We start from the raw sequence: 14728 nt of genomic DNA on the forward strand, positions 1-14728 counted from the left end.
AATCCTCCGCCCGACGGCATCTTCGCCGCCCCATCCCCTCCCGAGCTTCCATCCCCCCTCCCTCCCCTCACACAAAACTGCCCCCTTCTCCCTCCCTCTTCTTTACCACTGCCGACCAGCCCACCATCCCGCCACCATTCCCACCACCGCCCCACCGCGCGCTCGCTGCCGCCGCGGCGCTTGCTAGGTAGTAGCCGGCCGCGCGCCATGGCCTCCGTGGCGGCCACCTCCACGCTGGCCCCGGCCCTCGCCGCCCGCCGGCGCCGGGCGCGGCCTGGGGCGTCGCCGCTACCGCTGCCGCCGCGCCGGGCCGCCGTCGTGCGGTGCTCGCTCGACAGCAACGTCTCCGACATGGGCGTCAACGGTGAGTTAGCGTTGCCCTGCTCGCGCTTCTCTTCTGGGGGCGGTGTCAGCTGGAAGTGGGTTCATAGACTGTTAAATGTTTTGTTAATCCTCTCTGGGATTTCCACACTGTAGTTCCAATACTCCCTTAGGCCATAAAAAGTTTGCCTTTTGGGCTGGAATCAAACCTGGAGCTCCAAATTGGCTATCTATATGTGTGGAAATCGGTATCATGTTGATTTTGGTTCAGAGGTTCATTCATGGTACTGTGATTTTTCCTATGCTCTAGGAATATCTTATAATTGGAAATGCCTCTCATAGTTGTGTTTTAGAGACCCTGCCGGTGTTCTCTTTTCTGACCAAAAGTGTAGAATTCTGGGTAGATTGCTCCAATTTTTCTGAATTTGTGCTGTCAGTTCTGTTTCAGTTTCAATAGCTTTGGGCTGAAATGCCAGGTTGACTTGGAAATTCTAAATGAGGATCTTTTACATGTGTGGCAGCTCCCAAAGGGCTGTTCCCACCTGAGCCGGAGCACTACAGGGGGCCAAAGCTCAAGGTGGCCATCATTGGGGCAGGCCTTGCCGGCATGTCCACTGCTGTCGAGCTTTTGGACCAGGGCCACGAGGTTAGCTTATCGGTTGCCTTCAGCAGAGCTAAATGATCTCTTATTCAGGAATGCCACTGCCTTTTAATTGTCTTAGTTGGGCATAATATGTTTTGCAGGTTGATTTGTATGAGTCCCGGCCATTTATTGGCGGCAAGGTTGGCTCATTTGTCGATAGGCAAGGAAACCATATCGAGATGGGCCTGCACGTGTTCTTCGGGTGTTACAGCAATCTTTTCCGCCTCATGAAGAAGGTACAGGCCTCTGTGCATTGAGGTCACTGGACACATACTGAATTAGTTTAATTGTACTGTTAGCTTGACTGCCCTACTTAGATAAATCTGAATTAGTTTTAGTTGGAGACATTTTTAAATTGGATGTCTTCATAGTTCCTAGAGTGAAGTAAACTTACAATACTGGAGTGTATGGCAGGTAGAAATGTGCTAGCCTATTTGTGTATGTGAACGAATTGGTTCAGTGGCTTTCCGGTTGATGATTGTAGCACTGGTATTGCTGCCTTATTGGACAGATTTAACAGCAATGAAATTAAACCTCATTGTATTTTAGGTTGGCGCTGATAATAATCTGCTGGTGAAGGAGCACACACATACTTTTGTAAACAAAGGGGGCACAATTGGTGGTATGTTCAGCTATCATATACCCATCAATTTTTTGTGGAGTACTTTTATACTGCAATATTTTGATTATTCTTAATTGTTTTTGGAATTGCTCTATGCCTATGATAGGGAAGAAAAGTGCAATTGCTTCTAGTGTGTTTAAGTATTAACCAACTAGTCGAGTTTAAGAAGTAAAATTTTGATCTTGTTTTTGCATGTTCTGCTAAGGGATTGATTTGTATTTTCCAAGAAATAACAATGCTTGTGTTGCCCACTGTGGCACGCTATTTACTTAGTCCTGCAGTATGTATCTTGAATTAAGCCAGTTGTAATAAAGCATAACATGTCATGCTACAACTGAACTGAACTATATTTTGTTGTATATTTCCATGAACTTATAATGTAATTTTTCATTTTAATTTCCTTGGTTTACAGAACTTGATTTTCGGTTTCCGGTGGGAGCCCCATTACATGGTATTCAAGCGTTCCTCAGAACTAACCAACTCAAGGTAAATTCATAATTCATGACTATTATAATATTAAAGGAGAACATCAACTCATGAAATTAGTTTAGTCTTGAATTTCTTTCTTCACCTTTTGGAATTACATGCTTTCCCATCTGCCATAAATTTTCTCTTCTTGAGCTCTATCAGTATCATGATCATGAGTCTTGCCCTATGCTGACTATTTCAAGCTGCCATTATTCAACCACTTAAACATGTTACATCCTTCTGATACGTTTTGTGCCATTCTCTTTGAATTCCATCTGTATTCACATATTTGTAGCCGTACACCAACACTCCTGAAAGTGGTCTTCCCTCTCCCATTTCATGTGGTTACAAAGACAACAACAACAACAACAACAACATAGCCTTTCAGTCCCAAGCAAGTTGGGGTAGGCTAGAGTTGAAACCCAACAAGAGCCACAAATCAGGGTTCGGGCACATGAATAGCTGATTTCCAAGCACTCATATCCATGGCTAAATCTTTGGGTATATTGCATCCCTTCAAATCTCCTTGTATTGCCTCTTCCCATGTCAATTTTGGTCTTCCTCTGCCTCGCTTCACATTACTGTCACGCCTTAGGGTTCCACTACGCACACCGGTGCCTCCGAAGGCCTTCGTTGGACATGTCCAAACCATCTCAGCCGGTGTTGGATAAGCTTTTCTTCAATTGGTGCTACCCCTAACCTATCACGTATATCCTCATTCCCTCGTATGACTACAAATCCAAAGCAACATACGCATTTCCCTGCTGGACATGTCGTCTCTTTTAGGCCAACATTCTGCACCATACAACATTGCAGGTCTAATCGCTGTCCTATAAAACTTGCCTTTTAGCTTTAATGGTACCTTATTGTCACAATTCCTGATGCTTGGCGCCACTTCATCCACCCCGCTTTGATTCTACGACTAACATCCTCATCAATATCCCCATCTCGTTGTAGCATTGATCCCAAATATCGAAATGTATCCTTCCTGGGCACTACTTGGCCTTCCAAATTGACATCTCCCTCCTAATGTGTAGTAGTGCCAAAGTCACATCTCATATATTCAGTTTTAGTTCTACTGAGATATATTTACTCTTGCCACAACTCCAGTTTCCTATTTACTCTTGCTCGACTTTCATCAACTAGCACTACATCATCCGCGTTCATGTGATTACAAAGGATTTCTTTTTAAGAATTGTTACAACCTGTCATATTTTTATGCGAATTATTGCATACAGGATATATGCACAAGCATGCTATGCCATTTGAAATAGTTTGCACTTTGCAGCTAATTATTAAATGTCAGTAATAGTACAATTTTTCACAATATATTTGCACTCCTATTCTTGTTATAAGCCATGGAGAAAGCATAGTAAAGTCCTCATAGATTCCTAACTACATATCCTTGAGACTAACTTAAATTAGCAAAGCTTGTTCATGATCGTGTTATCGTCAGACAGAGAGTTGTGGTTTATTTCGCAGTTAATATTTAGTTCTTTTTTTAGTCTAAATTGTAAAACTTCTTATTTTTCCCTGTAACTATCACTGCCATTCTCATTGGAAGTGAAGGATTCTTTTTAAGTGCACTTGAAACAAGGACTGAGGTGTTGTCGCTTGTCAATTTGTTTAGTAACTACATACTACTTAATTACATACTTTTCGTTAAACCTTTTAATTCAAAAACATTTGAATTATGTCACAGGTGTATGATAAAGCAAGAAATGCAGTTGCTCTTGCCCTAAGCCCAGTTGTTCGGGCTCTGGTTGATCCGGATGGTGCATTGCAGCAAGTGCGGGACTTGGACGATGTAAGTATTCATGGCTTTTGTTTAAGATTCATTAGGAGTGTATATCTAGGACATCTGTAGGAGTGTTCATGAAGTATGTTTTTAAATTTGTGCCATTATAACCCAGTGATAGCTATTTTTTTTCAATTTAAATGTAAATTTGCCAGTGTACCTTTTTCAGGTTAGTTTCAGTGACTGGTTCATGTCCAAAGGTGGTACTCGGGAGAGCATCACAAGAATGTGGGATCCTGTTGCTTATGCTCTGGGTTTCATCGACTGTGATAATATTAGTGCACGATGCATGCTTACAATTTTCACCCTGTTTGCCACAAAAACAGAGGCATCTTTGTTACGCATGCTAAAGGGTTCGCCTGATGTGTACTTAAGTGGCCCGATAAAGAAGTACATAACAGACAGGGGTGGTAGGTATGATGACAGACAAGTTTTCTTGTGAATTGTCTTTGTCTAGGTACTACCATAGATCTGAAAACTTACATCATGTAACAAATCCTTCAGGTTTCACTTAAGGTGGGGATGCAGGGAGGTTTTGTATGAGAAATCACCTGATGGAGAGACCTATGTTAAAGGCCTTCTTCTCACAAAGGTAAGATTTTTTTATCAGTATATCAGTTTCTGCTTTGCTTGGTTATGCAGCTAGATCAGAGATGGAAAATATGACGAATTATGTAGCCTGAACTATTCTTTATATTTGTATACTTATATTGTTGTCCTCGGGATATTTTTAGGCCACAAGCAGAGAGATAATCAAAGCTGATGCATACGTTGCAGGTTCATTTTCTGCTTCCTTGTCTTCTCTTTGTTTTGTAACTAACACCTCCAACCATACTCAACTTGGTTTTGATAAGTGCACAGCTTGCGATGTCCCGGGGATCAAAAGACTACTACCGCCAGAATGGAGGGAATGGGAAATGTTCGACAATATCTACAAGTTAGATGGTGTTCCTGTTGTCACTGTTCAGCTTCGGTACAATGGATGGGTTACTGAACTTCAAGATTTGGAGAAATCAAGGTAGTTGATGTCCCCTGTTTATTTTGTATTTTTGTTACTTAATTGGTTTTAGACCCAGTAATTTGCAACGCTCACCAGTCATATACGAATCTTCCATGAGGATTACATTTGTTTCTTCTAAATGATATTTTGTGCAAATACAAATTGCATTTCTCTGTGCTTGCTCAGTGATACTTCTCGTCTTTGATGTAGACAACTGGAAAAGGCGGTCGGTTTGGATAACCTCCTGTACACTGCAGATGCGGACTTTTCCTGTTTTTCAGACCTTGCACTCTCATCTCCTGCTGATTACTACATTGAAGGACAAGGTTCCCTGATCCAGTAAGCCTACATTTTTGAAGATTCAGCGCTCTTGATAGTATTCACTTTTTGACGGATTGTTTTGAAGTTCGGTTTTGTATACACTTTATCTTGCTAGGTTATCAGCATGTTTTAACTAATGTGTTTCAACTATCAAATTGATTTCCTTGTGCAAATGTATTCACTTTCAACACTTGATTCATTTGCAGAGCTGTGCTAACTCCTGGTGATCCATACATGCCATTGCCAAATGAGGAGATCATCAGTAAGGTTCAAAAGCAGGTAGGTTCGAAAACAACATATGTTCTTTTTTGTCTTATTACTGCTATAACTGATTGTTGCAGGTTGTTCACTTTACAAATAACTAAGCAAGATCTCATTTGAAAGTACTTAAAGAGAAACGAGATTTCTTGTGATTGTATTATATATTTATATTCTCCCAAGCTAACCTCAATACCATTACATATGATTACCTGCAGGTTGTTGAATTGTTCCCATCTGCCCGGGGATTGGAAGTCACATGGTCCAGTGTGGTGAAAATTGGACAATCTTTGTATCGTGAGGCTCCTGGAAATGACCCATTCAGACCTGACCAGAAGACGCCTGTTAAGAACTTCTTCCTATCTGGATCTTACACGAAACAGGTATTGTTCATCTACAGGAATCACTGGATCAGGAAACAATAAAATGTTATCACTGGATTTAATTTGAAGGGATGCTCCTAATATTGTGTTATGCGTCCAGGACTACATCGACAGCATGGAAGGAGCGACTCTCTCAGGCAGGCGAACCGCAGCCTACATCTGCGGTGCTGGAGAGCAGCTGCTGGCCCTGCGAAAGAAGCTCGTGATCGACGACAGCGAGAAGGCGCTGGGGAACGTCCAAGTCCTGCAGACAAGTTGAGCCTTGCCATCGCACATGCTGGAGTGGCCAGATTATATCATTCTCGCTCCTGGTGGCTGGCGAGCTCTTGTAAATCTGAGCTGAGCATTAGATCTGCTGCTGCCTTATTCCCCGCAGTGGCGTTTCAGATTCCTGATTCGAGAACCAGGTGTCTAGGTGGCATACGGGATTACATCAGGCAGTGTGTGTGTTCAGCTGGAACTTGACGATCGATTGCTGACACTGATATATAGTGCACACTGTTCTTAGGCCTCGCGAGAAAATAGCAAGTAATTATCTGGTGGAAATTGCTGTATGATTTTACTGGTGATGTTGATTCATCTTGGTCCTGTGGCTCTTATACACACATTATGTATTAGCAACTGTTTTCTTTTTACTTTCTATTTGAGGAATACAGCTCCAAGCTTTCCTACTAGCCTCTTCAGTTCTTATGGATATTTCGTTATTGTTTAGCCATTTGCAATTGAACTTGGCTCATGGAAGATGTCTTGTTCCTCGCCGGCCGGCCGCTGTGCTGGAAACCGAAACCGGTCATTTTCCGGCGTTGCCTGCCGCCGTCACCGGCGACGAGTGGTGGCAGCGAGTGAGAGACAGCGGGCAGCTGTCGCGTGTCGTCCCGAAGGCCTTACGACCTGCTAGTTTCTCACGGCCACGAGAGCGCGAGCTCCTGCGTTTGGTTTTGTTCTTGAGCAAGCGGCCAGTTGGTGGCTGATGGCGCCGAGCCCAGCCGCCGGGCTGTCCCTGACCCGGCCGTCTAGCGGCCACCTGTCGCCCGCCGCCGCCGGCAGCGTCCTCCAGCCCGTCTCCGGCTCGCACGTCTCGCAGCAGCGGCGGAGGCGGCGCTTCGCGGCGGGCGTCGTCCGAGCGGCGCCGGACGCGCCGCCGGCGGTCAGGGCGGCCGTCAGCGCCGTCACCGAGCTCCTCAGAGTGTTATCCCCAAGCAAGAAGCCCAGGCAACCTAGCTTAGCGCCTTAGCCTCTCGTTCGTCAAGCTCATCGTCCGCTCTGGAATTGGAATTTGGATTCCGTGGCATCCAACATTTTTCTTGGCTCGGCCGCGCAGGGATGCCGCCCAGGAGGACAAGGCGCTGGATCCGCCGCCTTGCGACAGCGTCGAGGATGTGCTCGCCGTGCTCCAAGACGATTACCGGCGCGCCTACTTCCTCACCGGTACGGGTTCCTGGCACCTTGCTGTGTTCTTTCATCAGGGATTGCTTGGTGGCAGATACAGATTGCAGAACAGAGGCTGACAAAATTGTAAATTTTGATGCGCGCAAGAGAAATGATAACCAACTCCTCTAGGGTTGCAGGGGATTTCACTCCGGGAATATACACTGAAGATTGCTTGTTTGAGGATCCGACGATAAAGTTCCGTGGTATGTATAACAACTCTCTTGTGGAACATTGTTAACTGGGTGAAGCAAAGCCATATCGATGCCTGATGTCTCCTTATTTGTTTAAGAGCTGAGGAATTTGTGACTAAGGAAGGGTGCACTCTTGTTCCTCATAGGACTGTCTAGGTACTCTCAGAATCTGGACCTGCTGGTGCCGTTCTTCGACAGCCCTTCACTTGAGCTCGAAAACATTGAAAAGGTAACAAATGCCATTGTTGACTGGAATTCAGTGACTTGTTTGCGGTAACTTTGTTTCTGACTAGCAATTATATGTTGGCATCTGAAAAGGTTTTAGTTCTGAATTGTAAGAACTCACTTGCCATTCTTCTTGTTGTACTACAACAAGAAAGAGTTGTAGCCTTGTAGGTTATCTCCTAGCTGAACTGAGCATTTTTTTTAGTAACACTGTTATCTGAGAAAAAAAGAGTATGAACATAAGATCCATGTAGAAACACGTTCAGTCTGCGGATTTTTAAAATTGTAACAAATCTCACAGGGTTTGAGGGTTGAAACAAGGTTCGTCAAAGCGACATGGAAACTAAGGTGCTTCTGCAAGCTTAAGAAAAATGTTTGATTTTTCCTAGTACTTTTAAAGAGGGCTGTCTCCGTTGATAACACGCCCTGCTATTTTCAGGACATATTTGAGGCTTCCATGGAGGCCCTTGATTGCGATCCGAGGGAACACAACCTATGATCTTAACGAAGATTACAAGGTAGTGATTGCAAAACCCAAACCATGTAAACTTACCTTCTCTTTGATCAAAGGAAATCGAAAATATTCCAAAATTTTGTTTGCATTTGTTCAGGTGGTTCGGCACTCTGAGAGCTGGGACGTCTCTGCGCTCGAGGCCATCGGTCAGATATTTGTGTCTGCTCCGGAGCAGCGGAAAGGCAGCTGAGGTTGAAGTGGAATGTGCAGTATGCAATACCACACATGATCAGAAATACTCCCATGTAGCGTCAGAGACAGCAATGTTCAAAGCTGTCTGCCAGACCTCCATTTCAGAAAGCAGCAAGCAATGTTGAAACTGAAACCATCGTTTTCTGGCGTCAGAGAGCAAAGATAGTGGATCAAGGGAGTTGATAGAAACAAATGGCGCCATTTGACTTCTAATTGTACCCATTTAATGGAACTTTTAATTGTGGTGATTCAAGGGTGGAACAAAGTCAGGGCGAGCGAAAAAGTAGAGTGCAGTAGCTAAGATGAATGTGTCACACTGATTGGACTTTGAAGACTTGTACTTTTGCAAGTTGCATGAAACAGTTCTATTTTATAAAAAAAAATAACTAAAGATCACATCAACCATTTTTCCCTTCAGATATTTTAGAAAGATTTTACGCCAATGATCCAGGTACAAATTTCAATTGAAATCCTTGGATTAAATGTGTATACTAAAGAAATACGGCTCTTGTTCCAAACAAACATTTTCTTCTGTCCATCCATTGTATTTGACCTCCGCTGAGCTTGCCTAAATGGGCCGGCCCATCTTGTGCCCATATTCTCTCTCTCCTCCGGAAGCTTCTCCGGCCTTCTCGGAGTAGAGCTCCGCCACCTACCCAAACGCCAGAGAGGCAGGAAGAGCGCCGGTGGTGACGGTGGGAAGCCAAAACTCTCTGCAACTCCGGCGAGCATCGAAACCACGCACACGAGGCCGAGGAACCTTCGCGAGGATGCTCTCCAAGCTCTCGGCGTGGTTCGTGAACCCGCGCCGGAACCCGCTGGCCCGCGCCCACCGGAACGCCGTCGCCTCCCGCCTCCGCAAATACGGTCCGTACCGCTCTCCCCGACACCCTCTAGGAACCAAGGGTTAGTTGGGCCAATCGACCGGCCGCCGGTAGGTAGGCTATGCTAGGTTCGTAGGCGGCGGCGTCACTGATCGGATTCCTTGTTGCCGTCGGTGCAGGGCTCCGATACGACGACCTGTACGACCCGTACCACGACCTGGACATCAAGGAGGCGCTGTCGCGGCTGCCGCGGGAGGTGGTGGACGCCCGTAACCAGCGGCTGAAGCGGGCCATGGACCTCTCCATGAAGCACAAGTACCTCCCCGACGAAGTCCAGGTCAGAATTTGTGCTTGTTCCTCGCTCTGTAATTCGTATGTGCTGTATGCAATTGCCAATTGGGAACGGAAGTAATTTTAGATAATTGCATTTCCGGACTCTGGTGGTGGTGGTTCTGCTCGATTGCCATATTAAGTTTAGGTGGATTCATAGGAATTGGAATATTGGATGCAGAACAAGTGAATGATCATTGGGCTTGGGATTGGGTTGTAGAATCGACCTAGACCCTTGTGAACTTGTGGAAACAGAAAGTAGTAAAGGATTTTAGTTATCGCTGGTGTGATTTCCCCCCTTTTGAGCTCTTTTGAGTCAGAGGTTGTATGCTTGTAATGCTCACTGTAGTCACTCATGCCTTAGTCTGTGGTGGTGGATATGGTAAATTGCCACATTGATTTTAGGTGTAGTTTTTCCTAGTGGGTTAGTTTCGACTTCCGAGCAGGATTTGCGTCACGAATTGGATAACGATTATTTGTGTAGGTGATTAGGGATGGGTTCTGAACATCGTTTTTATGTGCTTGTTAAATGGAAAATGTGGAAGCTTTAGTGATTGGCTGATTGCTAATGTGGGTTTTCCTGCTTCTGACGTCTGTTTGTGGCCTAAGGTTCCCTAGCCGAGTTGGTTAGTGGAACCGAGTGGCACTCCTCAAGTCCTGGGTTCGACTCCCCGTGGGAGCGAATTTCAGGCTGGGGTTAAAAAAACCTCCTCGTCTATCCCACACCAAAGCATGCTGCAAGGCCCGGCCTAGGCTCACGCGGGCGCAGGTGCCGCCATGTAAGGGTGGGGCAGGGGTTCGGGGGTTTTCTAGGCCTGCGTGAGAAGGTCTTTCTTTTTAAGCCAAAGCCCGGGGGGCCGTCATACCCCCCCCCCCCCCCCCCCCCCCCCCGCAGGTCTAGTTTGACGTCTGTTTGTGAACTTGTGATAGCTATAGCCATGTATGGTCAGCGCAATTATTCCATGTCTTCTTTTGCTGTGCTGTATATATAGAGGTTGATGCAGCTAGATATATGTTGGTATCATATAACTCATTTAGTTGGTAGAGTCGCATCTGGAATTCACCAAGGGTTGTTTGTTAAATGCTGCTATCAGGCTCTATTTTGATTGCCTGATGGGACAAACATAAATTTTTAATAGGCATTGTTTTGCCAGTCACCACTAAATTTATTTATGATGTTTCTAGAATCCACTGAGACTTCGGTCCGTGCATCAAATGAATTGACACCTTGATTTCTTTTGACAGGCAATACAGACGCCATTCAGAAGCTACCTTTCTGACATGCTTGGTCTTGTGAGTGCATTTGTTTCTCCTAATCATTTCGTTTCTTTCCAGTTATGATTAATCACTTGACCATAAACTTCTCGTGATACTGTTTTTTTGTCCATACTTGTTTTCTGCTTCCTTATACCAGCATATCTTATCGGTAAAGGATCTTGATTGCATGGGACTTGCTAGTTTCTTGCTCTTGTGCATAGTCTATGCAGCTTGTGCTTCTTGCTCTTGCATGGTAGTTAACAAAAAAAAGATGTAAAGATAAACCTTTTCAGTTTGGAGTTTTCTTATTACCATTGTCCAGTATATTTGTATCATCAATTGTAGGAGGACATGAAAGCATAGTATTGTTGTCACCTTTGATATTGATGAATGGTGATCAACTGATCATCTAAAGGAGAATCAGTCTAACAATGTAATGGATTTGTCTTGTGACTTTGTTGTTTACTTGTTTTGATTTCACTTGTTTCATCACCTGTTGTCTGTAGAATGTGTCATCAATGTATTAATCGATGATGGTATGTCAGTATATGGCTGAAACCTATGCATTGAAGGCACTTTTCCATTAAATGTTGTTAAGATTCAACCTTAATTGAATATTTTATAGTACTTCCACTTAATCATATCCAATTGGAAATATTTCATGGTAAAATCATCCCTCTATGGCTGTTTTTTGATGCATCTGTATTGCATTGCAGGTGAAAAAGGAGAAAGCAGAGCGTGAAGCACTTGGAGCACTTCCCCTGTACCAGAGAACCATCCCATAAAACGCTTTCTTTGTTACTTATGATCTAACAATGAACGCAATAAAATGCAGCAGCTGATACTGTAATATGATACTGTAGTAAAATGTTACGGTCGATGGAGCCTTGTATATTTATGAACGCTTGAATGAACTGGGATATCGTTACTGAAGTCCGCTCGGTGCTACTGTTGAGTACAGTTTTGTGTCAATTATTTTCAAATTAGTTGAATGACTGAATTGTACCTGAAGCGGATCGCGAAATCATGTACTCCAGTGGTGTAGTGCATGATGAGCAATCGTGTGCTAATCAAAGCTGCTACTTCGTGCTAGAACTGCAATGACAGAATGGGAGTACCAGAATTGGAGACATTGGCTGTCTTCCAAGTTTGGGTGTGCGATGCAATATCAACATGCAGTGTAAAGGAATTCTTCCTGTATTCCGTAGAAAAGAAGGAAAGTAAGTTCCGTGTGTTTTTCACTGCTTGACCCGGTTAAAAGTTGTGTGTTATACAAAAGAACTAAAAATTGAGTTAGAGTTCCGTCATTTGCTGAAGCAGGGATGCATTAGAGGCTTGGGCATGAGCTCCGCCATTTGCTGAAGTAGGGATGCATCAGAGACTTGGGTATGACTCTGAACCTTCTCCGTTTAGATGGATTCTGAAACCTGGAAGGCTGGAACTAGTAGAAGGTTAAACCACCTCTCCAGTCTCCACCACCAGTCCACCACTGGTCCCGTGTGTTCCCAAGTTTTTTAACTTTTGAAACTTCACCAACTTCCCCTTTGTACATGTTACCTTTAACCCAGGTACTGAGATGTGTCTGGCATCTGTCCGAGTCTTTTGTGTTTGCAAGATGCTGAAGAAGACCGCAGAAACTCCAAATCCCATAAAAGGCATGTTTGTACCCATCTGCAAAGTATGTGAACAGGAACTAGCTTTGGGTTTTGGATCCCTGCTACTGTCTGAATGTGCACAGTGTGTACACCACGCATGTGACTACCTACTGCAACTGCATATGGCTGGTAAATCTTGCAGAACCTCTCAGCATGTACACACATGATACACCACAAAGAAGATTGTCCATTGCAGTTCCTTCAAAAAAAAATTAGACACCATTGTCATTAATCTCATCCTAATCCACACCTTCCTACCTACCTGGCTACCTACACTTACATATATGCTCTTTTGACAGTGAGTTTATCTGGCATGATTGGATGCTCATACTTTTCCATATGTCCATCCCCAAATGATTGGCTTTTCTGAGTGGATGATATGTAGCTTTCACAGCCCTGGATAGCCTCCATAAGTGGATCGCAAGCAGGGTCCTCCCCCAACCTCCATTGTCCCGGCACTCCAGCAGTGACCACCATGCCATGGCGTGCACATGATCAGGATCAGCCAGCAGCCTCATCAGCTGCCGTGAGTGAGTGAGTGACAGAGACTGTGAGAAAGTGAAAGGGCCCCCTCTCCCCCTGTGCACCATGCATGGTACAGTCCTAGCAGCAGCCTTTTTGGAGGACAAACATTGTTGCATTATTGTCTGTGTCTCCTAGGCCATTGGCCTCTTCCAGCCATTGTAGACAAACGCCATAAAACGCCTGCTCCGGACTGGATCGCATACGCGTACCTGAATTCGGCCGACGCCGTTGTGTATGTGGCCAATGTTTGCTTCTTTTTTTTTGGTTTCTTGCAGTGCATGCCACTGTAAATTTGATTGTTTGGCAGATTGAAACACCATCAAATTTTTCCTATAACTTAGGCCGTGTTTGGAATGCTGAAGTCAATTTTTTTTTAAAAAATAAATGTGAGAAACCCTGCAGGAAAGAGATTTCAACAAGACCAAATGGGCACCGTGTTGAGTGTCATGTGACTGACCCTCTCATTTCACAATAATGTTTCCAAAGAATCCAAGCTGACGCTGTATTATAGACAATAATCCGTGCCCATCTTTTGCCGCCCACCAATAGTGGTAGGGCATGAGCCATCATTTTGTGGATGCAAGTAATTTGGCGACGTGATCACAGCTGTGGACTTGGGATCATGGCGCCTAATTAGGTTATTATGCCCCTTTGTGCGTAGAGGAAAGATGCCCCTTTGCTGTGGCTCATGAGCAATGCATTTGCATGATGGGAGATTAGAAAATTTTGTTTTTCTTAACTAAAGGGTGCTGCAGCATGATTGGGATATCACAGTAGCACTTGCAAGGAGCTAGCATTAAGTTCTCATTTTAATCAAAAGCAACAATTGATTGCTTGTTTAGAAACATTTGGAATGCAATAAGAATAGAGGGGGGGAAAAACTCCCATGCAATTTAAAATAATTTCATACAAGCATCCAACCGTACGAAATTCCAAACATCTCTTGACCACATAAAGTAGGAATGTCAGGCAGGTGAATTTCCAAACATCTTCTCAATTTAATATAATATTATGACCTTATTCCCTTTCCTGACAACCCTAAAGATTCCCAGCATGGTGCCCTCGATTTTCTTTCATTTTCATTCCAAATTTGTCTGCAGCATTGCCTCATCAGGAGTCAGGAGCATCTCTCGCTCAACAAAACAGATGCATGCTGGTGGTAGGAAGATCGAAGGGTACACTTTCTGGGCTTGGCGTGAGTGGACAAATCCACACCCGCTAGCTAAGCAACCGAGCAAGAGCAACCCATGTGAGGCTTCTTCCCTTCCCTCCGTCCACACACCTTTCTTGCGTGGCAAAGTGACATGCTGAGCTCATGTGATGGTGCATGGGGGAAATAGTTTACAAATCTTTGGGCAAAAAGTGGCCTGGCTGAAAAATGCATGAGAGAAAAGTGGCTTTTGTGCAAAGGCAAATGTTTGGGGGTATGGTTTGTATGGAAAGAAAATGGAAATGAACTTAGCAAAGGTACAGTGAATTTTCATGAGTGCCAACATCATAGAATCATACATGGGATGGCTCACCTCCATCCATGGAGTATCCTTTTGATGGTTATGGTAGTGCCCTCACAAAGTTGCATTGGCGCAATAATGTTGGCGAGATAGCGCAATAATAATGCGGTTTTTGTTAGGGGGTGTTTGGGAACACCCTATTAAAGTTTAACACCTATCACATCGGATGTTTAGATGCTAATTAGGAGTATTAAACATAAGCTAATTATAAAAATAATTGCACAGATGGAGTATAATTCGCGAGACGAATCTATTAAGC

General features: G+C 44.3%; 3 protein-coding genes across 3 annotated transcripts; all 3 read left to right on the plus strand.

The window, feature by feature from the left end:
• Positions 1-60: 60 nt before the first annotated feature.
• Positions 61-6326, plus strand: LOC117843813 (zeta-carotene desaturase, chloroplastic/chromoplastic). Its single transcript, XM_034724528.2, has 14 exons — positions 61-364; positions 843-967; positions 1066-1200; positions 1514-1586; positions 1999-2072; positions 3757-3861; positions 4022-4266; positions 4357-4444; positions 4587-4629; positions 4714-4870; positions 5063-5191; positions 5380-5452; positions 5650-5814; positions 5915-6326. Exons 1-14 carry the CDS (start codon positions 208-210, stop codon positions 6071-6073), a joined length of 1728 nt encoding a protein of 575 aa, XP_034580419.1. The 5' UTR covers positions 61-207; the 3' UTR covers positions 6074-6326.
• On the plus strand, positions 6275-8769 carry LOC117843814 (uncharacterized). Its single transcript, XM_034724530.1, has 7 exons — positions 6275-7026; positions 7136-7242; positions 7383-7448; positions 7583-7665; positions 7963-8009; positions 8101-8179; positions 8273-8769. The coding sequence occupies exons 1-7, from the start codon at positions 6785-6787 to the stop codon at positions 8363-8365; spliced, it is 717 nt and encodes a 238-aa protein (XP_034580421.1). The 5' UTR covers positions 6275-6784; the 3' UTR covers positions 8366-8769.
• Positions 8770-8968: 199 nt separating this feature from the next.
• LOC117843815 (cytochrome b-c1 complex subunit 7-2, mitochondrial) lies at positions 8969-11711 on the plus strand. The gene is made up of 4 exons (XM_034724531.2): positions 8969-9234; positions 9371-9528; positions 10767-10814; positions 11495-11711. The coding sequence occupies exons 1-4, from the start codon at positions 9138-9140 to the stop codon at positions 11561-11563; spliced, it is 372 nt and encodes a 123-aa protein (XP_034580422.1). The 5' UTR covers positions 8969-9137; the 3' UTR covers positions 11564-11711.
• Positions 11712-14728: the final 3017 nt, after the last annotated feature.

This window comes from Setaria viridis, chromosome 2 (genome assembly GCF_005286985.2).
Source record: "Setaria viridis chromosome 2, Setaria_viridis_v4.0, whole genome shotgun sequence".
NCBI classification, from domain to species: domain Eukaryota; kingdom Viridiplantae; phylum Streptophyta; class Magnoliopsida; order Poales; family Poaceae; genus Setaria; species Setaria viridis.

What these genes read in the sequence shown, in the direction of transcription:
- LOC117843813 (XM_034724528.2), top strand. Translation starts at nt 208, where the DNA reads ATGGCCTCCGTGGCGGCCACCTCCACGCTGGCCCCGGCCCTCGCCGCC. An exon ending in TCAGAACTAACCAACTCAAG is followed by an intron (nt 2,073 to 3,756) that starts GTAAATTCATAA and finishes ATTATGTCACAG; the next exon opens with GTGTATGATAAAGCAAGAAA. An exon ending in CAAGATTTGGAGAAATCAAG is followed by an intron (nt 4,871 to 5,062) that starts GTAGTTGATGTC and finishes TCTTTGATGTAG; the next exon opens with ACAACTGGAAAAGGCGGTCG.
- LOC117843815 (XM_034724531.2), top strand. Translation starts at nt 9,138, where the DNA reads ATGCTCTCCAAGCTCTCGGCGTGGTTCGTGAACCCGCGCCGGAACCCG. An exon ending in CTCCCGCCTCCGCAAATACG is followed by an intron (nt 9,235 to 9,370) that starts GTCCGTACCGCT and finishes CCGTCGGTGCAG; the next exon opens with GGCTCCGATACGACGACCTG. An exon ending in ACCTCCCCGACGAAGTCCAG is followed by an intron (nt 9,529 to 10,766) that starts GTCAGAATTTGT and finishes TTCTTTTGACAG; the next exon opens with GCAATACAGACGCCATTCAG.
- LOC117843814 (XM_034724530.1), top strand. Translation starts at nt 6,785, where the DNA reads ATGGCGCCGAGCCCAGCCGCCGGGCTGTCCCTGACCCGGCCGTCTAGC. An exon ending in TCCCCAAGCAAGAAGCCCAG is followed by an intron (nt 7,027 to 7,135) that starts GCAACCTAGCTT and finishes TCGGCCGCGCAG; the next exon opens with GGATGCCGCCCAGGAGGACA. An exon ending in AGCTCGAAAACATTGAAAAG is followed by an intron (nt 7,666 to 7,962) that starts GTAACAAATGCC and finishes CAAATCTCACAG; the next exon opens with GGTTTGAGGGTTGAAACAAG.